This window comes from Solanum stenotomum, chromosome 4 (genome assembly GCF_019186545.1).
Source record: "Solanum stenotomum isolate F172 chromosome 4, ASM1918654v1, whole genome shotgun sequence".
NCBI classification, from domain to species: Eukaryota; Viridiplantae; Streptophyta; class Magnoliopsida; order Solanales; family Solanaceae; genus Solanum; species Solanum stenotomum.
In genome coordinates, this window is record NC_064285.1 from 7,193,470 (window position 1) to 7,221,299 (window position 27,830).

The 27,830-nt window shown below is 34.0% G+C and overlaps 4 protein-coding genes across 5 annotated transcripts in view; 3 read left to right on the plus strand and 1 right to left on the minus strand.

Annotated features, from left to right (window-relative positions):
* LOC125861830 (uncharacterized protein C119.09c-like) overlaps positions 1 to 27,830 on the minus strand; it is a 436,566-nt gene that overhangs the window by 404,498 nt on the left and 4,238 nt on the right. The window lies entirely within an intron of this gene.
* Positions 9,658 to 13,848, plus strand: LOC125861819 (uncharacterized). The gene is made up of 5 exons (XM_049541697.1): positions 9,658 to 10,273; positions 12,263 to 12,415; positions 12,499 to 12,640; positions 13,210 to 13,451; positions 13,589 to 13,848. Exons 1-5 carry the CDS (start codon positions 9,818 to 9,820, stop codon positions 13,793 to 13,795), a joined length of 1,200 nt encoding a protein of 399 aa, XP_049397654.1. The 5' UTR covers positions 9,658 to 9,817; the 3' UTR covers positions 13,796 to 13,848.
* On the plus strand, positions 16,301 to 25,417 carry LOC125861808 (AT-rich interactive domain-containing protein 4). Its single transcript, XM_049541677.1, has 16 exons — positions 16,301 to 16,496; positions 16,887 to 17,157; positions 17,290 to 17,478; positions 18,317 to 18,370; positions 18,480 to 18,568; positions 19,207 to 19,483; positions 20,074 to 20,130; positions 20,981 to 21,012; positions 21,348 to 21,483; positions 21,577 to 21,750; positions 22,256 to 22,885; positions 23,928 to 24,065; positions 24,208 to 24,306; positions 24,552 to 24,652; positions 24,742 to 24,832; positions 24,924 to 25,417. Exons 2-16 carry the CDS (start codon positions 17,008 to 17,010, stop codon positions 25,020 to 25,022), a joined length of 2,316 nt encoding a protein of 771 aa, XP_049397634.1. The 5' UTR covers positions 16,301 to 16,496; positions 16,887 to 17,007; the 3' UTR covers positions 25,023 to 25,417.
* Positions 26,839 to 27,830, plus strand: part of LOC125861820 (ethylene-responsive transcription factor RAP2-12-like) — a 3,726-nt gene continuing 2,734 nt past the window's right edge. For both annotated transcript variants that reach the window (XM_049541699.1, XM_049541698.1), the window contains exon 1: positions 26,839 to 27,185. In XM_049541699.1, coding sequence (XP_049397656.1) covers positions 26,903 to 27,185 — 283 coding nt within the window. In that variant the 5' untranslated portion in view covers positions 26,839 to 26,902. The remainder of the gene's footprint in view (positions 27,186 to 27,830) is intronic.

Genomic DNA, 27,830 nt, shown 5'->3' on the forward strand with positions numbered 1-27,830 from the left:
CTTATTCTATGTATATATATGTATTCATCGCAACTGTATTTTTCAATATCATTTTGATCTACAACTAATTTGTATTTATATTTTGGTATATACTACACAACTGCCTTTATTTTTGTACTTGAACTAGAATGCCAAAGAGTTGTATTCATCATAAATCAATACCAACATTTTTTGTATTTTAAATTAGTTATACATATCATTAGGTATTCGAATACATTTCGGATGAGCACATATTCAAAGAAGTTCAAACATTTAAATATCCAAAACAGAAGGCATTAGAAATTTTCCAACACTTCCACTCATATAAGATATAAAATACAAACTACTGTTTTCAAAAAAAAAAATGAAATTCTTAAGAACAAAGAAAAAAACGCTAGAAAGAAAAATGGCAACATATGCTCTTTCAAAAACGTAACTGATGTTAAATTTAAATTTTTTTTTACCTTTTTTGAAATTTTTTGTTCCATGATTTTCGCTATTCAGTTATTAATTATTTGTATTCTTTCAAATTAATCAAAATAAAATAAATATATAACTCAATCCTTAACAAATTAAAATATTGACATTTTAAATAAATAGTGAAACTATTGCTAAGGAGTCCCATTAAAAGCTAAAATATTGCTATTTTGAAAATTTTCCCTTTCTTAAATGGACTCCAAAAAATCGTAGCCCAACCCTATCAAATCATGGGTTAGGCCAGGCCAGCCCAACGGACCTAGCCCATATTGACGACTCTATACTAGCATGTTTAACCTAGTGGTTAGAAGGTCAAAAATATATATTTTTGTTTCTTTTTTATTACTATTAATTATTTTTATAGAGAAAAACACTTTTTTTTTGAAAAATTAAAATGCTTGACCAACAGTAAAACTATTTTTAAACAGAAACAGAAGCAAAAAAAATCTGCTACTTAAATAAAGCAAAGCAAGGTGCAATATTATTATCTTTCGAGAAAAAAGTACCCATACCAGTTATACATATTTATCCATATATCTCTTATTAATTAATTAACATATTTCATATGTTCGGTTAACTTTCATTTAAAAAATTTATCCTTCACTTTTACACAAGAAATTCTTTATTTTATTTTACGTTTTATATATTATTATTTTATGTTTTAATTTATGAAATATTTTTTTAATTATTTGACTTAATTTTTAAATTATAAGTTAATCATCATGTTAATATTATATCAATATTTAATACTTCAATACTATTGATTGAAAATTTGTATTATATACTTTTAATTAAAAAAACTAACTAATTTTTTTTATATTAGATATTTAAAATAATTTCTCTCTATAAAAATCTTAATATTAAAAGTACATTGATAATTATTATTTTTTGTAATTTAACTCTTAAAAGCAGTCTTTAAAAAAGTTAATTAACAAGGGAAGAGATTGTCCTTTTGTATGCGGTGGCATTTGAGAGGATGAAACTGTCATCCGGCAGCTAGCCACCTCCGGTGGTGGGCCCTTAGTTGTCCTTCTCAGAGTTTCCTACCCTATCTTCAGTCTCTTACACAAAACCTAAGAATACCGATCATATAATGCCTAAAGTTATATCGTTTGCAAATGCTATTCTACACCTACAGTGCAGGTCAAATCAAATGATTCACTTAGAAAAGAAATCACTATGATAGAAGGAATCCCTCAAATCACTTGGACAAAAGAAGAAGTGAATATAATGAACGAAATTGAGGATCTCCAATGTGCAGTGATTGGAAAATTCACTTTTGACTGGGCAGATTTGGATGAATTGAGGAAAATCATTCCTCAACAATGCGGTTTAAAATGAGGTTGCAAGATTGGATTGTTTCGTAGCAAGCACATTCTTATACGATTATCACAACAAGAAGACTTTGTAAACCTAGTTTCAAAGGGAGCCTTTTACATTACATGTAGAGATGGATACTCCTACCTTTTGCGTACTTTGATATATGATTCTAGTTTTAAAGTCAATGAAGAAACCATTATGGCAATGGCGTGAATTTCTTTTCTCAATCTCCTGCCTACCTTTTTTGTCAAAGAATGCTTATTATCTTTAGCTTCGGCAGTGGGTAAGCCTATCCAGTTAGATCAAGCCACGATTAACAAAACTAGGCCGAGCTGCGCGAGAGTGAAGGTGTTGGTCGATCTAAAAGGAAATTTCTCAAAGAGTATACACATGAAGATTGAGAATAAAGTTACCGATGAAGTGAGAATGAATGTAGTCGAGATTCAATATGATTATGTTCCTTTGTATTGTTTTGACTGTAAAATGCAAGAGCATAATAAGGATAATTGTAGAGTCCTCTTGCAATCAAAGGGCAAAGAAAGTACAGTAGTCAACTAGTACACAGAGGAAAATTGCATTTTAAAGGAGAAAATGATGCAGCAGGTTCCAAAACTTCAAAAATGTAGAGCTAGAATTCATTCTAGTGAGAAAGTAGTTGGTGACCCGGGCCGCTGGAATGTTGTTAAAGATAAAAGGTGCATTGGCAGTAGTAATGAGCAACCCCTACCTACTTTGACCAAACAAATTTCAAGATTTAGCAAACGAGGAATACATGCAGGCTGCTTATAATAGTACATAAAACAACACAAAAAGTAGTAATTGTAGTGTTGAGGTTAATGATGTGACTCAACAAAAAGAACATGAATCAGCTAAGGAATGGGTCACCAAGTCCTTTGGAAAAGTTTTGAGGGAGCGAAAATCTCCAAAGAGGAGTAATTCAAGTCAGGAAAAACAAGACACAACAAAGGTTTATGATCATGTCCAATATAAGCATGAACAACACAAAGGTGATGAAGATGATAGGGATATAGAGAGAAATGAGAAGCATAAACAAAATCTAATTGATGAGACAAAAATGGCTCCTGTGGTGGTAGATCAAGCAGCTACATCAGACCCAAAAAAAATTCAACCTGCACAACAACATGTAAGTGAGAATTAGGAGGCAACGACTAGTGGAGAAATAATAGAAAGCAAAAAGAATGTTCAACAATTCAGATGTGATGATGAAAATAGCAATAATATAGCAATTATTATATTTCCCACGACAATTCAAACAAATGAGTCGTTAGTGGCAATGGTACACTTTATTTCTCTTAACTCAACATTACATGATATACTCATTCACAAGGCAGTAAAGACCGATACTGATGATTCCAAGGAGGAAAAATCCACAAATTTATCAATTTTCAAAGAGGAGAATTTTTTTAAAGATGTACATCTCTCTCCTAGGGTGATGAAAGTAGTAAAGACTACTAGAAATGGCAAGAAACAAGGTAATGTGAGTTTGCACAATCAAGTAGAGTTCAACCAAAGAGACACGCTAGTTCCCTAAAATCAAATAGTCAATGAAAGCCTTGATATGAAATATTAGGTCAGTAAGGTCACATAACTCATTCCAAAGAGTGCAGATGTTAAACAATCATCATAAGTTTGCTTTTGTGGCCTTGATAGAGCCTTTCTATTCGATTAATCACATCAACATATATCAAAGAAGATTGAGAATGTCTGGTGGTACTCATAACAGTAATGGAAATGTATGGGTTTTTTTTCAAATCATGGCTACAATGCTACTGTTGAGAGCAGATTAGAGCAACAACTCACTATTTTATTGCAAAATCAGTCCCTATCAATTAGTTTTTATGTTACTATGTGTATTCTAAGTGTGACAGTACACAAAGGTTGGAACTATGGGAGGAACTCTATTCTATTTCTAATGGGATGGATAGACCATGGATTATAGGAGGTGATTTTAATGTGAAGCTGAATTCTGAGGAAAAAAAGGAGGACTTCTTGTGGTGGATGCAAACTATGAAGATTTCAAGAATTGTATTGAATATGGTTCAATTGCAGTTTAAAGGAAGTCCATTTACGTGGTGGAATGGAAGGGCAGGAAAGTATTGCTTGCATCTTTGAAAGGCTTGATAGAATATTGGTCAATTCAGATTGTCAGAATTGTTTTTCACACATTGAAGTTGAACATTTATCAAAGACTGGATCTGATCACCTCCCTATGATTCTCACTTGTGATGATAGGTGTATTAATTATAAGAAACCTTTTAAGTTTCTTAACTTCTAGACAAATCATGACTCTTTTTAAGGAGGTTGTTCGATTGAATTAGGATGATTCAACATTTGACAATTCTTTTTAAGATTTCAAGAGAAAGATCAGGAAGATAAAAAAGGCTCTCACTATGTGTAGTAAAGAAACGTTTGGTGACATTTTTCAGCAACTTATCATAAGGGAAGAGATAGCTAAAATTAAGGAGAAGTTGTTTGTAGAGTTTTCTACTTGTGAGAACATAGTTATTATTCAAAGAGCCAAAGCGGAGTATAACAAGTACCTTCATTTTGAAGAAATTTTTGAACAACAAAAAGCTAGATATGAGTGGTTTAAAAATAGAGACAGAAACACAAATTTTTTTCATAGCATGATGAAGGGGAGAAGACAAAAGATGAAAGTGAACAGGATTCGAGATTCTCAGGGGGTTTGTTAGAAGAAAAAAAGATATAGCTGCGGGGGATATTGACCATTTTTAGAAACAATTTCATCAAAAAAGAGATGTCATATCTTTTTCTCTTTTATCTCATATCCCTAAAGGTGTCTCTGATGATGATAATGCAGTTTTAGGAGTAATTCCAATTTTCAGGTTAAATGGAGATAGCGGTTATGGTCCTGATGGGTTGTCGAGTAGATTTTTTCAAGAATGTCTGGATATAGTAAAGTCTGACATTATTAGAAAGGTAAAAGACTTCTTTGCTGGTAACACTCTCCCAAAATCCATTGCTCACACTAATTTAGTTCTCATACCAAAAAAAAAGAATGTTGAAACTTTCTCTAATATGAGACCTATTAGTCCGAGTAACTTTGTTAACAAAGTCCTATCTAGGATTATCCATGACATACTTGAGGTTATTATTCCTAAGTTGATTTCTGCTAATCAGATTACTTTTGTTAAAAGGAGAAGTATTATATAAAATATTCTTCTAACTCAGGAGTTGGTTACAAATATATCCAAAAGAGGGAAACCTGGTAATATAGTGTTAAAGTTAGACATGCCTAAAGCTTATGACAGCGTATGATGGTTTTTTCTGATGAAAGTATTAAGGAAGATGAGTTTTTCTTCAAACTTTGTAGACTTGACATAAATGTTAATCTCTAATAATTACTGCCCAGTTCTTCTCAATGGGCAATCTCACAAGTTTTTTCATTCTATCAGAGGAGTGAAACAAGGAGATCCTTTGTCTCCAGCTTTTTTCATCTTATCATCAGAGGGCTCTTTCAAGAGCCCTTAATGCTTTGTTTGATGATCCTCAATATGTTGGGTATGAGATGTCAAAATGGAGTCTTAATCTCAACCACTTAGCATATACAGATGATACTATTATTTTTGTTTCTTCTAATGAATATTCTTTTTTAAAAGATCATAACCATTTTACAGGAATATGAAAAGTAATCTGGTCAGAGGGTGAATAAAGAGAAGAGTTTTTACTATTTACATCAAAGTGTTGCTGCATGAATTCCTTATCAGGTGGAACAGAGTACAGAGATGGTTAGGGGCTACTTCCCAATGAAATATTTAGGTTGTCCAATTACTCATGCTAGGAAGAGGGAAAACATTATGCAGAACTGATTGACTGAGTAAAAGGAAAACTTCAAGCATGGAAAGGAAAAATGCTCTCATACGGTGGTAAAGACATTCTTCTTTTTAGTATCCTTCAAAGTATTTCTATCTATACTTTATCTTATATTGCTCCACCTAAGTGTGTTATTAGGGAATTGCATAGGATCTTTGCAAAGTTCTTTAGGAGTAATATTGAATCAGGCAAAAGTAAGCATTGGTCTGGCTAAAGGTCTGTCTCCCAAAACATGAAGGGGGACTTGGATTTAGGTCCCTTTTTTATGTTTCTCAGGCTTTGTATGCTAAACTGTGGTGGAGATTTAGGACACAAAACAATCTATGATCCAATTTCCTATGGAATAAATATTACAAGAAATAAATTTCTACACTTTTTCTATGAAAAAGAGGCTCCCGAGTTTGAAAACAAATGTTAGAGAACATGGACAATATTGAAAACCACTTATGGTGGGAGCCTAGGGGTGGTACTGCTACAATTTGGCATGACAATTGGTCCAATCTTGGACCTTTGCATATGCATCAGTCAGAAACTCATACATGTCATCTTATTAGAGACATAATGAAGTTTCTATCTGAGGAAGGTTGGGACTTTGAAGATCTTCAGGAGAATGTACCAGAGTAGGTGGTAGAGCATATCAGGCTTATTATGATGCATATTCGATTAGTTAATCAAGGAGATAAACTTTGGTGGACCAAAACTAATATAAGTTTTTTCACAGTGAAGAGTGCATGGAACCTTTTAAGATAAAAAGAAAGTACTAATAATAATTTGAAGATGTTATGGGTGAAAGGTTTACCTTTCAAGTTCTCTTTCTTAGTTTGGAGAATCTGGCAAGGTAAAGTCCTTGTAGCTAACTTAATGCATTCTTGGAATTCTCATATTTCTCAATTTTACAGATGTTTTCTATTCCCGAGGTTGAGACAACAAATCATCTATTTTTAAAGGGTGAAGTAGCTGAGGAAATTTGGAATCATTATGCCAGAGCAACATGTATATTAGGCACAATGCTAAATTTGAAGCAAACTATAAGAAGATGGTGGGAGATAGATTGCCATTCTAGAATTAAGGTGGCATTTCAGGTTTTACCTTTGATTATTCTGTGGTTCATATGGAAAAGAAAAAATACTATCCTACATGGTGGATCTTACTCAGTGGGGAAGATTATTTGGAAAATTAATATCACTATTGATGAAGATTAGATTTCATATGGTGGCTAAGAGCAATAAATGAGATCACATGATTGAATCTCTAGAAGGATATAGAGCTAATTTTGGTTTCAAAATCGTAAGATGGTTTCCTCCATCTATTAACTGGGTGAAATGTAATACTGATGAAGCATCTAGGGGTAATCCTGGACTCAGCTCAACAACTTTCTGCATAAGGGATCATCTAGGTAATCCGGTGGTTGCAAAAGGGTTCAAACTACAAGATTCTACAAATCTGGTGACTGAAGCTAGGGCTATTAGAGAAGGCTTAATGTTTTGTATGGAAAACATGATTGAGCAGGTCATTATAGAATCTGATTCTATGGCTATGGTTCAAATTTTGGAAGGAAGGTGGGATACTCCGTTGAGTGTGGCTTTGGAAGTGAATAAGATTAATGTGTTGAGGAGACGTTTATCAATAAGAGTACAACATTCAGCTTGTTAGTATGATGGGAGATGCGATCTATTTGTATCCTCTCTAACAACTTTTCATATAGCTGATGAAGATAGAGCTTCAATAAAGTCAACTTGGTAAATGGTGAAGACAACCGCAGCTCCGACGTGCGGAATCTTAGATGGGTTCGTTTCACTGCCAAGTTTATGGCAGATGACTCTTCTTTTCTCAATAGGTTCTTCTATCCTTTTTGTTGCTTTTAATTTTTGTCTTTGTTTGTTCTTGTCTTGGGCTAACTTTTGGACCAGGATAGTTGTGCAACTTTTTTTTAAAAAATAATATAAAGAGGCATCTTACCCCTACCCTTTAAATTAAAAAAATAAAAAATTAATCAAACACAATTAGAGCTGTCAAAACGGGCTTGGCCCGCTAGGTCGTTTCAACCCAACCCTTGAATTAAATAGACTTAAGCTTAATTTTTTCAGCCCATTTAGGAACGAGACTTTTTAGCCTAGCCTTATTTGACCCGCTTGCCTCGTAGGCCCAACCCACAAGCCTCAGAGGCCAGCCTGTGGACTGTGAATTTTAAAAATATTTATTATATATATATATTTTATGTAGTGTTTTATTTGTTAAGATTTTGTCAATAACTATTTTTAAAATATCAATATAAAATCAAGTCTAACTTCTTTACATATCTTTTACATATTAGGGCCATTATCCCACTAAAATTTCTTATTAGCCCAAGTCCATTACTCCATTATAACTATGAATCATTGACCTCTTCTACTTTTGTTTTATGCCTAATTTTTCACTTCTCTTTTATTGTAAAATAGTGATCATGTAATGTTTTTTGCTCGGATGAATCTTATGAATGTTGTATCTTGGCTATTATGTTTTTGTTTTGTAAATATTCACTGAAGTATGTGTAATTCATGAATAAATTTTTGTATGTATTGATGTCGTATTCATCAGACATCAACGTTTGTTCTCTTTCTAAGAGGGTAATGTTGTCCATTTTTTGGTTGAAGGGTCAATCCGTCCCAACCTGTGGCCCGCTTAGGGCTGGGTTGAATTGCTATTTTATAGGTCCTTTAATTAAAAGGGTCAACCCGTCCCAACTTATTTAATTCTGTAGCCCGTTAGGATTGAGTTGGGCCAACCTATTTTGACAACTCTAAACACAATTTACTTATGAAAAATACTTTCATATAATTTATAATCAATCAAAAATGATTTTTCAAAAGCTATTTTAATAGAAATACTTATAAAAATAAGCCATTTTTAGCTGCTTGATCAATCGACTCAAGTTATATGTTTTTGAAAGAATAAGATAAAGATAAATCCATTTTGTAGAGTGAGAACTATTAAGGGGCCGTTTGGTTACTGGTTAGAGTTATGCATGTATTATTTATGTAGGGTTTAGTTATGCAGGTATTAGTTATACATGGTTTAATTATGCAGGTATTAGTTATGCAGAGTTTAGTTATGCAAGTATTAGTTATGCATATATTATTTAATTAGGTAGAGATCACAATGCATAAATTATTAACTAATAAATATTGAATTTGTTGTAAGTTAATATATATTACTTACAAATAAATAAGTAAGCAAATAGTATAAATTCTCCTTCTTTTTGAATAAAAAGTAAAGAAAAAAAATTCTCCCTCTATACTTAATTGGGACTACTATTTTTTCATTTTGTTATTTTTTTATGTTTATAACTTATAAAAATAAAATACGATTAATATATTTCAAGTACATTATAATATCCTATTTTATATAATGTAAATATTCTATCAATATGTTGTATATATTGTTTATACAGTTTTAATATACCAAATATATGAATTAGGTATAAATTCACATCCTAAACAAAATAATAATACATGTCAATTAAAGAAGTGAAAATATATTTAATAATACATAACGCTATATACAATTCAATTTGTAATATTAATAAAATATTACATTTGGATTTCAAATGAAAATAGAAAAAAAAAAGAAGCTGTGCGTGTATTAAAAAAAAGTTAGGAAAATAGCATAGTTGGATACATTTTCAATGAAAATAATTAAAAATAAATCAATAAGGGTAAATGTGTAATTTATTATTTTAATACATGTATAACTAATACCTACATAGCTTATTCCACCTTCTACCCTGCATAACTTATACATAGATTCCCTCATAAGCTATGTTGGTACTCCATTAATTATGTAGGACTATAAAAAAACACAACCAAACACCGTATAAAATTAATACATGAATAATTTTTATACAACATTTAGAATTCTACGAACTAAACATGGTATAAGTTATGTTGACTTTTCCACCTAATACAAAATTTCTATCAAATATGGTAAAAATAATGCAATTTTGTATACATGGATAAAATGCAACTTATACAGAACCAAACGGATTAATTAATTAATTAGGCGCTTGGATTAAGTTCTTGTTCCCCGTACTTTGATTAGCGTCAAATTCTCATATTATTCAACAGAATCTGATTCACTACTTTTCCGGCGATTTCGCTTTCCGGCGATTCTCCACCTCAAAGCTTAAAGCGCACGATTCCCAAAAAAAATGTGGCGTAGATCAGCTTCTTTCATTCTCGACAAAAACCAAAACGACGTCGTAGCAAACCCTGAAAGTCACCATCTTTCTCCTCTTTCAGTCGCCGTTTCATCATCTATGGCCGAAACCCTACAACAGGAGCAGCAACCTAATCCTGACATTTCGGCGTATTATCAGACTAGAGCGGCTCATCATGGAGTTGTTACCAGTGACTGGCTTGCTCAGGCTCAGGCTGCTGTCGACCAACCATCTGAAGACGCTGTATCCTCGAATTATTCTTCTAAGTCTGGAGATTTGAGTGGGAAATTTAGTGTGATTGATGAGTTCAATAATTGGCGTAAACAACCTGATTTGGCTGAGGCTGTTGCCGCTATTAGGGCTTTGGCTTCGGTTATAAGGTCCAGTGAAGCTACTACTATGATGGAACTTGAAATTGAACTCAAAAAAGCTTCTGATTCTCTCAAGGTTCGATTTATTTTTCTTATCACTGCTCTTATTGATATTAATCGAACTCTGGTTTCTGTTGCTAAGCCACAATACTATTATGCATATTATTTTATCTTCTGTTTCTTTATCGTTCTCGTTCTCCAAATGATGCTCTTTTTGTTTTGGTTCTTAATTCCTTAAAATTAGAATGTCCCCTACTCATTGAAATTTGGCACTTTGAGTTGCTTAATTGGTGGAAGTGGTAATCCTACAATCAACAGTCAAGGAAATCAATATATTGCACCCTTTGACCCATTTTGATAAAGAGGTGACAAAAAGAGTGGACACAGAAGAAGAAAAATGGAGGAATTGGAATTGGAGAAGTGAAGGGGATGTCATGGCTTAGGAGAAGAAGTTCAAGTCAACAATGAGAAAGCATACAGTGTGGAGCCTAAATTTGCTAATTTTTCTTTGACCAACTCACCATGAATGCTGGTGGCCTTATTCCCTGGGGTAGTAAGAGTGGTAAATAGACTATTGCCACCTATAGTGACACTGAAGGGGCTGTAGACAGTGGTGGAGAAGATCGCTTGGTGATTTTCGGCAAAGGCGATGACCACTATGGTGGTGGTGATGAAGAGTCTGGGAGCTCTACACTCTACTCTATTGAACTTGATATTTACCTCTCAAATGGCTTTTGTAGCCTTGTTGCCCGTTCATGTTAATGCAGCATTCATGTTCTTGTAGTCTGAAAATGTTTAGACTGGAAAAAGGAAAACAAAATGGTCCTTTTTTTTTTCACAACTATTTTAGAAAGTGTTGCTCTTGTGATTTTTAAAATACTTTTCTGTGCTGGTGGAATTGTCGCCCTGAATCCTTTAATCAAGTGTTAACATTCCTGTAATCAAGTGTTAACATTATATTTACTTTTACTTTTAGACATAAATTAGAAAAGTTTGTTATTGATATGGTGTGGTGTTCGGCCCAGTTTCACCCAGCAGCCTATTATCTGCGAAGGGTGGAACTGATGAGCTCACACTGTGTTGTTGGAGTGCGAAGTTGGGAATCCAATGCACAGAGTGTTACTCCTACGCCTTAACCACTCAGCCTCCCCTTGAGACAACTTTAAGTTGTTTTGAGCGATATTAATGGTACATGTTTATAATAAGGTTAGGTAATGCTTCTTAGACAAAGTACTTTTTATTTTTTCAGTCCTTGTAATGTATTTACTGGGTAGCTGCTGTTGTGCTAAATAATTAAAGTAGGTTCTTTTTCTCCTTTAGTTAATATGTCCCCATGTGGAATTTTGAGATAATCTTGAGTGGTGAAAGTTGTAAATTGGGTTGAAGGAGTTTGGCTCCGTAACACCCAGTGCTGCTGTGTTTTCTTCAAACGGGAGATTTGGAAGTTTCTTGAAAGACATGGATCTGTTTCTCTAAAGTCTAATCTGATGTTTTGAGAGTCTGAGCTAACATAAATTGAATGTGGATGCCAACGGAATAAGTTTTTGACAAATCATTTTTGTTTGTTCTTAAAAGTATATTTGAAGGTCACTGTTGTTTTGCTGAAAGAACTAAGTATCAATGAGCCATACCATCAGATATAGTCCTGCCATCAGAGGAATATAATTTGATTTGATTTGGTTAGAGATGATTGTCACTAACTCAGTATGGTACCTATCAAAAGAGAAGCCTGTCTTTTCGGTTTGAAGGGAGAAATAGTGGTGGTTTACGAAACTTGATATCAATGGACTAATACAACAACATGGATGCAGATCTGGTGCAGTAGTGATTATCCAATTTCGCCCTTGATGGAAGGGGACATATGTCAAATGTCATTAGAGCTTTATTATTCAACTTCTTAAATACCTGCTGTCGTTGGACCCTTGTATTTTGATGTGTAAAAGTAGATTTCTGGACAGTGTACATCTATCTTATGGTGGTCAAGTCAAATTTGATTGCAAGCATAGTGAGAGACTTGAGAAATTTATGCTTTATTGTTCTTTCATTATTTATGTTTGTATTGCAGTCATGGGATAAAACCTCCATCTCTTTGACAGCTGGTTGTGATTTGTTCATGCGCTATGTAACAAGAACTTCAGCATTGGAATATGAAGACTTTAATTCAGCCAAGTCTCGCCTTCTTGAACGTGCAGAGAAGTTTGGGGAAATATCTTATAAAGTACACCATACAATTATTAAAAGGAAAAATACTAAGCATTTTATTCAAACTAACACAATGTTTCCAAAACAATTATTATGCAGGCTCGGAAGATAATTGCAATGCTCAGCCAAGAATTTATCTTTGATGGCTGCACCATTTTAGTACATGGCTTCTCCAGAGTGGTGTTTGAGGTTCTGAAAACAGCTGCTCAGAATAGGAAGAATTTTCGAGTTCTTTGCACTGGTTTGTGTAGAAATATTACATTTCTAGTTCATATGAACAATTGCTAGAGTTAGATAGTTCTATATGTTATCAATTAAGTGGCAGTTGTTTTCTCCCTTCTCAGCATGTATGTTCATATTTGTTGGGTAAGCCAGAAGCGAATGGAAAAAGTTCCTTTCATCAATTTACTGGCTTAATAAGCGAACTTTTGCTTGTTGGTAAACCAGATAAAAGTCAATAATGTTTAGGGCAGTTAAATACAAATATGGGAGAGAGAGAACTTTCTTTGCTTTTTTGCTCATTTATTTATTTGTTTTGGTTACGGAGATCCACATGGAATTTTAGGAGTCAACTTTTCTGTAGTCCCCTGTCAAAAAGAATGTTGTTTCTCTTTCTCCCAGTTCCTCTCAACGACTAATTTGTGAAAAAGTATTTTGAGTTTCCTTTGATTATGCAACACTCGTTGATTTTTAAGTTTCCTGGTAATGATGAAAGGTGGCATTGCATATGCTTTCATCTAGAATCTGAGAAGATGAGCTACTGTTTAATTTTATTGGATGATAATCTAGATTCCATTATCTAAAATGCAGAAGGTAGGCCAGACAGGAGTGGGTTACGATTGTCCAACGAGCTAGCCAAGCTTGATGTTCCTGTGAAACTCTTAATAGATTCTGCTGTGGCATACAGCATGGATGAAGTTGACATGGTTTTTGTTGGGGCAGACGGTGTGGTTGAAAGTGGAGGCGTTATCAACATGATGGGAACCTACCAAATTGCTTTGGTAGCTAAGAGCATGAATAAACCAGTCTATGTAGCTGCTGAAAGCTACAAGGTAAGTTGAATGCATGTTATCTGTTACATTAAGGATTCCGAACCACATATCTTCTTAAGGAGGGACATTTTAACTAGATGAACATACAGAATGCTATGGGATTCATTTGCTTCCTAACAAGTTGTAATTTCTTGCAGTTTGCTCGTCTCTATCCACTGGACCAAAAAGATATGGTTCCAGCGTTACGTCCAATTGATTTTGGGGTGCCAATTCCGTCCAATGTGGAGGTTGAAACATCTGCTCGCGATTATACACCACCTCAGTATCTTACACTACTATTCACGGATTTGGGCGTTCTAACACCATCTGTAGTAAGTGATGAGCTTATACAGCTATATTTATAACCCCAATGAAGTCTGATTCTGTTGTAGGTATTTCAACTATTACATGTAGGGAGGAAATTTTGTTTTCATGTTCTCCCATTTCTTCTATGACATGGAAGAACATATACCCAAATATTATGTTTTTTTTTTTAAAAAAAAAGTTTGCTTATCCTTCTGGGTATGAATCGAAAAAGGAATCATCAGACTATTCAGAGTAAATTCATCTTATTTTTCTTTTTATGACCGTAGTGTCTGGGTCAGCTTTTGCGCATTTCAATTAATTCCATGGGATACTGGCCGCCTTTCACTAGCAATAGATACTAGATAACTTTGTCCACCAAAGCTAGGACATAATAGATATGAAATCTCCTGAGAATGAAATTGAGTGTTGAATCTGTTGGTGACATTGATTTTAATCGATGAAACAAGCTTTGTAGAATCGATTCTTGTTGATAAGACGGATTTTATGACACTAATTTTTGTTTGGTGTAAAGAGTTTTGTGATAAATAAGGTATCGATCATCACAAATTCATTATTAATTTCAAATCCTGAAAAAGGACTTTATTGCCCCATTATAGTCAATTTAATAAATTGTATCATTTTTTTTTTTGCAATCAAGTGTGACTGAAAATTACCAACATAGGTTGTGGTGCATTGGTGAGAGTGCTTCACCCTTAACCAGAGGTCTCGGGTTCGAGCCCTGGGTATGGAGAAAATCCTGTTGGGAGCGCCACCCCCAAATGGGCCCTACAGAGCGCGATCCGAATTTAGTCGAAGCTCCAATATGGGCTTCGAACATCGGGTGGGAAACCAAAAAAAAAAAGTGACTGAAAATTTAACATAAGATTGTGGTGAACAACATAATGAGCATTGTTACGTCTATAATGAACATTATTATTGTTGTGAACGATTTCACCATCCCAAAATAATGGAACCCTAATAATTTGTTCACTAGACATATTTTTGTACAAAAATGATAAAAAAAAATATATAAGGAGATGGATAAATTTTAAGCTTTATACTAAGTAACCTTTATAGAGTTTTGAATACCTTTGAGAAAACAAAAATCTAATGAAAAAGTATCATATAAGCACTATTTCTCTCTACTATAATTAGGTCGAATCAAGTTGATGAAAAAATGTTGAAAAAAGGTTACAAAAATATGAGTTTTGTCCTAATATTAAGACTTCTATAGCGCACTAAATTATTGCATTATATGCTCTATACGCTTTAAACGAACGTTAATTGACGGACGTCTGAGCAGGTCATATAACACACTAATTTAGTGTCAACTTTCTTTTTGCATATTATTTTGGACACTTCTTTTCTTCCATGAATCATTTAGTTTTCGAACTCTTTGCTCATTTGATATGTGAAATAAAATGAGATATTGGAAATTTAGTGTAGAATAAATTTTATACTACATTTAGTAATGACATAAATTTATATCTCATCTAATTTGAAATTATTTTATCTCATCTCTCAGGTAGAATAAATTAATCTGCATATCAAATAATATAAAATTAATTTTCACCTGATCAACACATTCAAATATACGCTAAAATTAATAAAATCCTAAATTAAAAGATAATGAAAAGAGGAAGCACACCGAAATGTGTTTGGTGCAATTATTTTCTTTTCAAGGGTATGTTATATAAATCATAATTTTAAGTAATCTGTAATTTCAGTCAAGGACCGTTAATATATAGTTTTAAAAGAAAATAGTAAACAAATATTTAGTTAAAAAAATCAACGCAAGTAATCCATCTTTATATATAACATAAAATTAACATTCAAAAAAAATTAAATTAGTCTAATTTTTTTACTCAAGTCGTCACAATTAAAAGCATTTGTTCCAAACTTTAAATAGAGGGTAAAATATCATATTTCAAATAAATCAAGGGTAAAATTAGTTTTTTTTTTTTTATAATTTAAAGCAATTATTAGTAAGAAGAGTAATTTTTGAGTTATTTTATTAGTTGAAGGACTTATTTAAACACAAAACATAATAACATCATTTTATTTTTTTTTACTAAACAACATAACAAGAATAAAATTGACCCTGTTTAAACATGTACAAACCCAAATTTTAATATTATTTCACTTTTGTAAATTTTTTCCCACAAATTTTTAATAGAATTTTCGCTTGTTTAATCTTGTTCTTTTTTTTTGCATGATTAAACAAAAGAATATGAGTGATTAGTCTCATCCTCTAAACTAAATTAGATTAATTATCGGCAGAATTGCTTTATTAACTTCCTTATGAACATTTCTAGTTCTGGGTTTCTTAATTATTTAATCAAAAAATTAAGTAGATTGTTTTTTTTTTCGACTTGAGTGTTTTTGTTACTCTAAACTCAAGTTCGATTATAGACGTAAAGATTAAAACTTTATGATAAAAATTTTTTAATCTCTTTTTTTTTTCATCTTTTGTTGGCTGTTGAATTAACAGTTGATTTAATAATTAAACAGCTAAGATGTGAAAAAAAATTACTCGTTAATCACACGAACTTTTAACTTTACGTATTCTGTTTCCATATAATTTTTTTTCTCTTTTTCATTGATTATTAGTTGTAGATTTTAAAAAGGGTATTAGGGTTTCTATTCTTTACTTTATTTGCCTTTTCATCTCTGGCTGAATTAGCTGTTCTGGGTTTTCAATTCGTGGGTGGATTCGGAGCTGTAATGGAAATCGTTGATGTTCTATGATTTCTCTATCTGGTGAGTGTTTTTTTGCTTATACCCAGTTGGGTTTTTTTTTTCCGGTCGTTTGATTGTTCATTGATTTTCAGGATTTGGGTTGTTTTTGATGTTAGAATCTTGATTTTTTTGAAGTGGGTAGGTGTAATTTTGTGATTAAAATACAGATTTTCAAGTTGGGTATGAGTAATTTTATGAATTTGGTTGATATTGTGACCAAAGACTTGATTTTTAAGTGGTTATTGGTAATTTTCTGGATTGGGGGTGGGGTGGTTATGTATGAGATCAATATGTTGCAGTTCTCTTGTTAGGTTCTTTTGGTTTATGCATGAGTTGAAGGTTTGGTGTTTTTGCTCTGCTGGGGATTTTTTTATGTTCTTACATGTATAATAGGATTTCTTTTTTCTGCAGGGTTTGCTAAAGAGTTTAGATTCAGGGTGTAAGGTTTTAGTGGAGTGGGGTTTAGCTGCTGCAGTTAGATTTTCTTTGTAGCTGTGAAATAGTTTTAGGAAAGGAAAGCCAGGTTAACGTGATGTTTCATTGCCAAGGAGCTTCCAGACAAAGTTGTAGTCTTCTTGCAGTATTATGTGGGAGAACTTCTGAATATGATCAGAAGAAAGATGTACATGATGGTAAGCCGAGATATTGCTTCCCGGAGATTGTATCATCAGGGCGTTTGGAGGTGGGTATCATTATTAATTGGTTTTGTATCTAATTTAACATGTTCTGGGTTGATACCTCTCAGTAGGAAGGTTCATCATTAGCTTGGCATATGAACTGGTTTCTTATGTCTATTACAATTTGCTAAATGTAGGTGCAAGTGTTGAAAAACCCAAGTACCGATGAATTTCATAAAGTTTTAGATTCATGGCAGCCAAATATTGTATATTTGCAAGGAGAACATCTTTCGAATGATGAAGTTGGTTCACTTGTTTGGGGAGGTCTTGATTTGTCTTCTGTGGAGGCTATTTCTGGACTTTTTAGTTCTGCGCTGCCAACCGCTGTATGTAACTTTCTTTCCTTTGTTTTGTCAAGAGAGTTTGTGCTAGCAGTGCCTTTTCTTGCATCTCCCTTGGTTGGATATTCAAAGGATATTTTTTTGATGTCTTAAAGATTTTATTAAAGTATTAAACAGATTATGTACTTCAGCTTTGGTAGTTCATGTTATTTCTGAAGCCATTGCCAAGTCGTTGGATTTTAATATATCTTACCAAAGGGTTTAGATTCAGATTATAAGATAATCTGCAGGATCGTTAGGTTTGCATTATTTCACTTAATTTAATAAATATGATCCAGTCAGTTGTTTTGCAGAGTCACCCTCTTTAACCATAAAAGGTGCATGGTTATTATTTGGGAGAATCAAATTTGTGATAATTCTGCATAACTTCAATGAAGGTTGTTATTGTGCTTATGTTTTCAGTCTAGCGGTTGAGATCATGTGATTAAAGGTTCACGTATTTTGGTCTCATTCATTTATGGATGTTTGTTCAACAATATGTTGGTTTGTGTCTTGTTTACAGATTGGTGTTTGTTCCTCTAACTGGTACTGTAAATGATACAGCTTCTATTTGTCGTAGCAGAATAGACTTCAAGGTGATTACTTATTAAAAAAATAGAAATCAAGGTGATCATTTCTTAGTAAAATACCTAATAATCAGTAATGCCTTGATTCAAAAAATGTCTTAGAAATAAGTATCAAACCACCTTTTAGTGGTTAAGTTGTATTCTCCTGAAGAACCAATTATTTTGAAGTGTTCCTTTGATCACATTATACTTGCACTATTAGGACCGTAAATTGCATTAGTGTTAGTTCTGTTGTTTACTTGATGATCCAATTGTAGGTCTATTTGGAGCTCCCAAATGGAGAAAAATTGGCTGAAGCACTTCATGCTAAGGTGAGAGATTACCTGTTATTCGCTAAATCAGTTGATGATCTGGTCAAATCTCCTCATTTAAACTAATGGATGGTTTCTTTTTGTTCCACTCCTATGCTCATTTTTGCAGGGAATTCCTTATGTGATGTACTGGAAGAGCGCATTTTCCTGCTATGCTGCATCCCATTTCCGACATGCATTTTTATGTGTGGCACAGAGGTAATCTTAGCGGTGACTCTGATGTGCAGTGATTTGATGCATTATTCTGGACTTCCATATATTAATTGCTTGTACTTTCCTTTTGGTGCATATTCTCTATGCTAGAGAACAGCAGATGTATTCTCACAGTTGACTTCAATAATATGGCTATTTGCTTTTAGGAAACTATCTGGATTTATACATTCCCATTAAGCTATATCTTGTTGGTGTTTTTGTTTTTATCAAATTTTCTATTTCAACCCTTTCCCATGTCTGCTACATTTGTCTAAGATTTACATTGCATTCTTTTCTTGTTAGATGGAGGCTTAGTGGTAGACTTCATAGAGCTTTTCATATTGATTTTTGTGGCATTCTTGACCTTCTATCTACTGAAATGTTGTGAGGGCTCTTTAATTATCAAGAATGTTGTCTGGGGATTGTCAAGATTGTCAGCACACTTCACAGCAAAGGGAGGCTTTCTTAAGAGGCTTACATCAAATAATAGTACTAGTTACTTTCAGATCAGCTGACCATGTGATTGATTTCTTATCTACATTGCATTTCTAGGAGAGCTAACTGTAATAAAATTTATACATGATTTTATATCTGTATGGTTTGGTGTAAGGAATTGATCCAAGAGGTCTACTTGTCTCCTGCAGTTCAACTTGTCATGTTTGGGATGCTTTCCAACTTGCACAAGCATCCTTCAGGCTTTACTGTGTACAAAATAATTTTGTTCTCCCTGAGATGAGTCAGAGGGACAGTGATAATATGGGTCCTCACCTGCTTGGTGATCCTCCAAACATTGATGTCCCTCAACCTGAGGCAGGTCCTGAAGATGACGAAGAAAGCAATTCTGATGCTCTTCCTGCCATAAAGATCTATGATGATGATGTGACCATGAGGTTTCTTGTCTGTGGATTGCCATGCTCGTTGGTATGGGATTCGTTTCATGTACTCTTTCTATTCTGGTGCACGTGGCATAATTTCCTTTTTATTCTAAAGAGTTTGACTTCCAAAAATTTAAATTCATTAATCAATTCAATTTTAATGAGGATTCATATAGCTTGCCCCAGCTTGTTTGGGGCTGAGACGTAGTTGTTGTTGTAATCAATTCTATTCTGAACAACAATTGTGATCCTTTCTTACGAAATCCTAGCTGAACAAACCCCAAAAGTTAGATTAACTTGTCTATTGTTACAACTGCAATATGTTATCAAGCTGTTTGACAACAAAATGTGAGAATTTCTTTATGAATTGAACTCTCTGAACTTTATCTAAACAATCAAATCAACTCTCTGAGCAACTCAAAGAAGTTAGGTTAAATAGCTATCGCTACAAATGCAATATGTTAGTCAAACTTTCTCCTTATTCTTCATGCACTTAGTTTATGACTGAAGATATACAGCTTACATGTACACAAACATATAATATACTCTTCATAGCTTATCTTCTAAGTTGTATCATCCTATGTTTGGAACTAATTATACACATTACTTATGTTATGAATGTCTTCTTCTGCTCAGGATGAATGCTTGTTGGGATCTATAGCCGATGGTCTGAATGCCCTCTTAAACATAGAAGTAAGTTGCACCAAAATTTTCCTCTTTTTATCACCTTGAAATGGAAGCCGCTTATGATAACAAGTATAGTAAAACTACTTCAGATGATTATCATTTGACACCATTTTCTTTACTTGAGCTGCTCAGACTTTTCCTGTTTTTGGCTTATTACCATCTGTCTAAGGGGTCATTTGGTAGGGTGTATAAGGAAGTGTTGAATAAGGTGTATGAGTAATGCTATCATTAGTTATGCTGAGATTATTTCTTATACACTGGTTTTTTGGGTGTATTAAAAATAACATACCTTACATAATTTCCACAAAAAAATTGTTTACAAAAATACCCTTGACAAAATACGGTGGAAAGAATGTATTTTGGTACATTATACGTATCTTTAATTTATTACCACAAGTTTCAAAAGTTTTCTTTATTTTCTTGAACTTTGTGCCAAGTCAAAACTAGACAAACGAATTGAAACAAAGGGAGTTATAAATTATTTTTAATTATGATTAGATACACGTATTGTAATAAAGCTTATTTACTGTTCATATTGTTACTTTTCATATTATTTTTAAATTTAAAATATGGCTTTGTAATTACCACTTGTGAAACACACCAACCATGATGTTGAATTACTTAGTAATTACATCCTGACAAAGAACAAACCTTGTATTTACTAAGCCAGCAATTACTAGACTGCACAAATGCTACCTTATTAATTACACAACCTAGCAATTACATGCGTCCTTTTTGTATCTTTTGCATGCCTACTGAAGAATGAGAAAGTAGGACGTTTTTGAAATCACTAAATATTTTCTTGGTAAGACGTGATGAAGTACTGAAAAAACTGCATATCTTTTTGTTATTCCAGATGCGAGGGAGTAAGCTGCATAACCGGGTCAGGTATTTCTCAGACGGATCTTGTGGAGCAGTAACAATTTAATTTCCCGACCTGCTTTATGGAGTTGTTATTTTCCTTTTCTAAAATTTGATGGTGAATAGCATCTTAAAATCTAATTCACCTGTTGATGGCATCTGACAAGGAAACTTACATGTTTCATATCTGATTACTTTCATTTATTCTATGAGGAATCTCTGCTAGATTTGCTTATTTTTCTTCTGGTTTGTCAGTCACCAAGACATCAGCAATATGCACTTCCCTGATTAAATGCTTTCTGTTCATGTCCTGCTCTCTTGTCAAACTTTTGTGCCTCTAATGTTGCTTCTCTGTGATACAGTGCCCTTCCACCACCTCTTCAGGCTGGTACATTTTCCCGTGGTGTTGTGACTATGCGGTGTGATCTGTCAACCAGTAGTTCTGCTCATATTTCACTTCTAGTTTCAGGCAGCGCTCAAACATGTTTTGATGATCTGGTAATTTTAGCAGTATGTTCATGTATGTGCTAATGACTTTAATCTCCTTCTGACAACAGATTGGTTAATGTATATTTCCCTGTTAATATTCAGCTATTAGAGAATCACATAAAAAGTGAAATCATTGAAAATAGTACACTGGTTCATGTACTGCCAAGTGATGAGGAAAATAGACCACCTATATCTGCGCCTCGGAGATCAATGTCTGTAGCTTGTGGATCAGAAGTATTTGAAGTTTGCATGAAGGTTCCGATGTGGGCTTCACAGGTCCTTTATTTTCACTTCTCTTTGTTTCTCTTTTTTGTTCCCTCCTTGAATCTTTTTGAGAGAAACGCTGAGAGAAGAAGGGGGTGAATCCAATCAATTTGACTCTAGGTTTTCTTTGAACTAATGAATGATTTAATCAGTATATGTGCGTCCTGATAAGAACAAAACAGTTTCTGTGCTTGTACTAAGTTCAGTATCTCTCCTCTTCTAATTTGTAGTTACAAAAGTTTGCCTTCTGGTTAGTATGTTAGAGGATGGGTCTATACATGTAATGGTTGATCTAGTCATTGGTCTTCTTCTTTTATGTTCCTTAGTCACCTTTTCATATTTGTACCATCAAAGGATTGTGTGCTGAATTCTAGGATCACTATTAGTTATTCATATTTTCATTAATTTTAAAAAAGAAAGGAGTTAATTCGTATATTCATCGTTGATGGTGTTTACCACCTGCACTAAGTTTAGTTAGTCCTTTATAACTTTGTTCTTCATGTTCCGTTATTTTCAGGTTTTGAGACAATTGGCTCCTGATGTTTCATATCGTAGTTTAGTTGCACTTGGCATTGCTAGCATTCAGGGACTAGCTGTAGCTTCATTTGAGAAAGATGATGCTCAACGACTTCTTTTCTTCTACACAAAGCAAGGGAAGGATGGGTTTTTTGGCAATTTTAAGATTGGCAATCCTCCAGCATGGTTAAGACCGCCTGCTCCTAGTAGAAAGAGGTCTGACTTTTATCAGGGAGCGAGTTATATTTGCCAAAATGGGTCAACACCTGGAAATCATGTGGCTGTGAAAGAAGAGAAAGAAAGTCGATTAGGGAATGGTGTTGCAACACCTCTGGTGACTGCTAGACAAAAACTCAAAGTGGCTGCTATGAGGCCCATTCCTCATGTTCGTCATCAGAAAATGCTACCCTTTTCACGAATTTCGGAGCTGGATAGCCTTGATGGGAACCAGGTGAAAACGAATCTGCCCATCATTCCTTCTTCAACTAAGGGTAACAATGTTGGAGTAACTCCGGTCACCCATCGGAAATCAGCATCAAGCTCACATCAGGCAAAGCAAATTATATCCTTGAATCCTCTTCCACTGAAGAAACATGGTTGTGGGCGAAGCCCAATACATGTGTGTTCTGAGGTAATATAAGTTTTCCTTTCATATATATTCTCTTTATTTTTTGATCCATTAAATGTATTTTCATTCATAAACATGGCCAAAAATACCGTATACAAGGGGTATACCAAAAGGTAAAGAATCTACAAGAAGACATGATTCTCTACAAACTCCACCCAATCATCTATTCAACAAGGGACTTTTTGTATGCACCAAAATAAAATAATAAAACTGAGACTACTCCTCAACTGAGAGAAACTTGACTCTACTCCTTCAAAAAATCTCCTATTTCTCTCTCCAAACAACCACATTAACGCACAAAAGACCATGTTCTAAGCCCTACATATTCTCCCACTCTTCCAGCTGAACATCAACTCTTTCACAGTTATTGGTATTGCCATGGGGTGCCAAACCACTTAAACATATTCCACCATAGTCTCATGGTAAACCTACAATGTATAAGAAGATGGTCCTCGCCTGCGTCCTTATACGTGTAACACCAGCTGATGCAGATAACCTTCCACTTTCTAAGATCCTTTCATATATATTTTCATGCATAACTTTGCTTAAGGAATCTGATTTCTGCAGTGGATGATGTTGTTTATCTGCTCTTACCTATGTAACTTGAATTATTGTAAGTAGACAGAACACTCTATAAATAATTGATTTCTGAACACTTGAGCTTATTCTCTAAGAAAAATATGTGTTGGGATTTCAGACATTGTATTTGTGAAGCTTGTCATCATTCAATGGTAATTTACAATATTCATTCTAGGATATGTGATGTATAGGGGCCTTACAGGATTTTTTGTTCTTCCAAAGGATTGCCTTTTTTTGGAACTTTGTAGTTCTCTTAGATGAGAATGTGTTGACACAATCTTATGGAATCAAGTTATTTAATCTGCATTACCTGATAAGAGATTTTCTTTTAACACCAGTTGCGCTCAGAATACATTCTGCACCTCAAATGTGTCTTTTCACTTGACTCTACTGATTGGATTATAACTACATGGATAATTGTAATCATTTTTTCTTGTTCCCTCTTTTCTGCCCAACCTATTTACAGGAGGAATTTCTGAAAGATGTAATGCAGTTTTTAATTCTTCGTGGGCATACTCGTCTCATTCCTCAAGGTGGCCTTGCTGAGTTTCCGGACGCTATTCTCAATGCCAAACGCCTTGATCTCTTTAACTTGTATAGGGAGGTGAGCTTTCTTGTCTTTGTGCTTATTAAGGACATTTCAGAAATCGGCTAATGGTGTAGAACAATATATTTTATAATCCCTTGTAGAAAAAATGACAGGACTATCAAACATTGTTCTAATTTGTAAATTAAATGTTTTTCAGGTGGTTTCAAGAGGTGGGTTTCATGTTGGCAACGGCATCAATTGGAAAGGGCAAGTTTTCTCAAAGATGCGAAATCACACAGTAACCAATAGGATGACTGTAAGGCCTCTACTCATAGCCTGTTCTGATTTCAACAACAATTTTTTTACTAAGCATGTTTCTCTCTCTGTACCTGGTTGAAAGAGCTGCATGTTTGTTTATGTTCACAAGTTTATGTGGGTGCTTATACTTCCGCGTTAGAACTGTTACTTGAGGATTTCTTACTTCTGATTTTTCAATCCCCTTTTTATGTATACTTGCGGAAACTTGAACAGCTCTTTTAACAAAATAATTTCTTGAACCAGGGTGTTGGGAATACACTTAAAAGACATTATGAAACTTACCTTTTGGAGTATGAATTGGCTCATGATGATGTGGATGGAGAGTGCTGCTTGTTATGTAACAGGTCAATTCCTGTTCATTTAGTTTTAATGCTGCTAGTTATCAAAGGTGTAATAATGGTTGTCTAACATGATGTTTCCTTATGTCCTCCAGTAGTGCTGCTGGAGATTGGGTTAACTGTGGGATTTGTGGTGAGTGGGCACATTTTGGCTGTGATAGAAGACCAGGTCTTGGCGCCTTCAAGGTACTGCTTTGATCTCCATAACCAACCTCTTTCATCTCTTAGTATTCTAAGAGGATTTTTGATGTGAAGTATGGGCTGTTTCTTGTTGCAGGACTATGCAAAGACAGATGGACTGGAATACATATGTCCGCAATGCAGCGTGACAAATTTTAAAAAGAAGGTGCTGAGAACTGCAAACGGATATTCCTGAACCTAAGCCTAATGGCTTCAACAACACCAATCCCAATTGATTATATACATGTATTCTCTTAGAACATCAACTGTGTTTTTGCAGAGAAATTAGTTAAGCTTGTATTACTTAGGGCATTAGCTTCTTGTGTTCTGGACAAACAGAGAAAGACGCGGAGGCCTGTATTGAACAGAAGTGAAAAGGCAAAATACGTTGGAAGGCGCCAGGCGGCCACTAGGAGTGGTGCTACTCTTATTAGGAGGAAGAATTGTAGAGATAGGAAAAGGGATGAGACTGCAGGCAGGCAGGCAGGCTCATGGCAAGTCTTTGTAATATATAATCCTCTGTGAGGATGTCACATGTTGTAGCTTACTTGGTGGAATTCATATTTCTGAAATTTCACAGATCTTTTTTTAGTCTTCTTTTTTGTCCACCTTGCATTTCTTCTTACTTAATTTTTCTAGTTGGCGAGTGGGGGAATTTTAATAGCTTAGTTGGTTGATTATTTGAGTTTTAACCAACAATGTGTGGGTTCGATTTATCACCTTATAATTCTCTTTTACATTTCTGATTTCTTCTTCTCTTACCCTCATTTTTTTTTAAAAAAGTCAAAGAGCAATTAATAGTTTAATACTAGTGAGACTTGTTTAATCAAAGTGATCTTTAATAAATTATCAAAAACAAACTAAATCAAAAAAGTTATATATATACGTTAGATTACCCGAAACTTAGTGACCGTTGTCTGTGAATATATTTTTTTGCTTTCTTTGAAATTAAATTCTGAAAATCATTTTTTACTATTAACAAAAAATTTAAAGTAATTCTATAGTTTTTATTCATGGAGAAACATAACTTTAAGTCGATGGAAAATGGTTTCGGCCAGCGATATTGTGCCGATGGAAAATAGTCTCGATGAGAGATTGATTGTTGTGATTTGATGCTATTCCGCAAAGGAGGTGGATAAGGTCAGCGAAAGAAGTGGTGAGGGCAGAAGAAAGTGTTTTCAATTCAAGATTCCCGCTCCTGAAAATGGGTATTAAACATATTATAGATTTGTTAGGTTGAGCTGATTTCTGTGCAAGTTGTAGTTTAAGGAGGTTCGATTGGATGAAAAAAGTATTCATTTTCTAGCTAGGTTCTTCGCTTATTAGATTGCTTGCTGGATACCGTGTTGTTGGTACTCACTCCTTGCTTCTACACTTGTGGAGGTTTCGAGCCCGGTACTGTGTAATCGTCCTTCTTCTCCTACTTTCCGAGGCTTGTCAAAGGACTTTTGAGAGGTAGTTGCTTGTCATATCGGTGAACCCTCTTTTTCCTTTCTTTTGTTAATTTTATACATGAATAACTTATTTGTTATATACCTACCAAATATCGTATAAGTTATTAACACATATATAACGACAAACTTAAAGGATTAATGATCAATCCAAAACACCATATTTGTCATTTCTATTGACAAAAAAATAAAACGTAATTAAGTGACTACACGAGGGGCAATAAAGTAAAACACTAGGCATTTACTATTACTTCCTCCGTCCACAATTGTTTGTTAGGCTAAGGTCATGCACATCTCTCAAGGAAATTTTAATACAAGGTGTAATTTGATTAATATAACCCTATTATATCAAGAATACCAAAAGTCCACATAACTTTTCAATTGAACTACATAATCATTAAGGGCAGAATTGAAAAAAAATGAATAATTATTTCTTAATTGTTTAAATTGACAATTAATCTTGGATATCTATTTTTAGTATATCTGTCAAACAATTGTGGACGGAGGGAGTACAATTTACATGTATTTAAAGCGTTTTTCTGATAGATTCTTCTCGAAATATCCGCAAAAGCAAATTTTCACAGTAGAAAATAACTTTTCACTTCTCACCGGTACCGGAAAAAGCATGTGTGGTGGTGCCATAATCTCCGATTGGATACCGCCGCCTCGATCGTCGAGCCGACTCACCGCCGACCAGTTATGGGGTTACTCCGATCTGCAAAACAAGAAGAAGAACAACAAGAAGAGGAATGCTTCCAATTACCACTGTAAGTCCTTGAGATCTGAGAATGTAGACTTTGAAGCTGATTTTCTGGATTTTAAGGATTTTTCTGATGATGAAGAAGCTTATTGTTTGGATATCAAGCCCTTTGCTTTCTCTGCTTCTGAACTCTCTGGAACCTCTGCTGGTAAAAATAAAATTCTCTCTCCTTATTTTTAGAAAAAAATTCTTGCTTTGTGGGAAATGCAGAGAAATTTAATTGAAATTTGGAGGTGTTAAAATGAGCTGAGTTAATGAATGAGCGTAGTGTTTGTTTTATTTTCTGGGCAGGTCGGATTTTTTCCTTCTTTAGGCTGAAGTTTAGATTTAGTATCCTTGAAGTTTGAGCATTTTCTGTGAGGTTCTGTTATGTTGTTCATTGGGTAAAATGTTGTGTATTTTTTATTGTTCATGTATTCTTTCAATGAGTTAGTTCGACTATTGGCTATTGTTTGGGCTTGGAATGGGATTTTTTGATTCTGCTAATAAAGTTGAATTTAGCTTGAAATGTGTTATAAAATTGTTATATCTGTTGATATTATTGGTATTCCATTTGCATTTAGGGTGTGTTTGGTATGAACGAAAATGTTTTCCATGAAAAATGTTTTCCAGAAAAATAAGTTGATTTTTGACTTATTTTCTCATGTTTGGTTGGTGATCAGAAAATATTTTCCGGAAAAAATTTTTAATGTTTGATTTATGAATGAAAAATAATTTTGAAATTGAAAATATTTTTTAAAAAAATATTAATTTTTTTTTTGGAGGGGGTTGGGGGCTGGTAGGGGTGGGTGGG

Excerpts from the sequence above, each read along its gene's own strand:
- LOC125861819 (XM_049541697.1), top strand. The coding sequence starts at position 9,818 with ATGTGGCGTAGATCAGCTTCTTTCATTCTCGACAAAAACCAAAACGAC. Across the intron at positions 12,416-12,498 it reads TTGGGGAAATATCTTATAAA|GCTCGGAAGATAATTGCAAT; the intron begins GTACACCATACA and ends ATTATTATGCAG. Across the intron at positions 13,452-13,588 it reads TAGCTGCTGAAAGCTACAAG|TTTGCTCGTCTCTATCCACT; the intron begins GTAAGTTGAATG and ends AATTTCTTGCAG.
- LOC125861808 (XM_049541677.1), top strand. The coding sequence starts at position 17,008 with ATGTTTCATTGCCAAGGAGCTTCCAGACAAAGTTGTAGTCTTCTTGCA. Across the intron at positions 18,569-19,206 it reads TTTTTATGTGTGGCACAGAG|TTCAACTTGTCATGTTTGGG; the intron begins GTAATCTTAGCG and ends TGTCTCCTGCAG. Across the intron at positions 19,484-20,073 it reads GTGGATTGCCATGCTCGTTG|GATGAATGCTTGTTGGGATC; the intron begins GTATGGGATTCG and ends TCTTCTGCTCAG.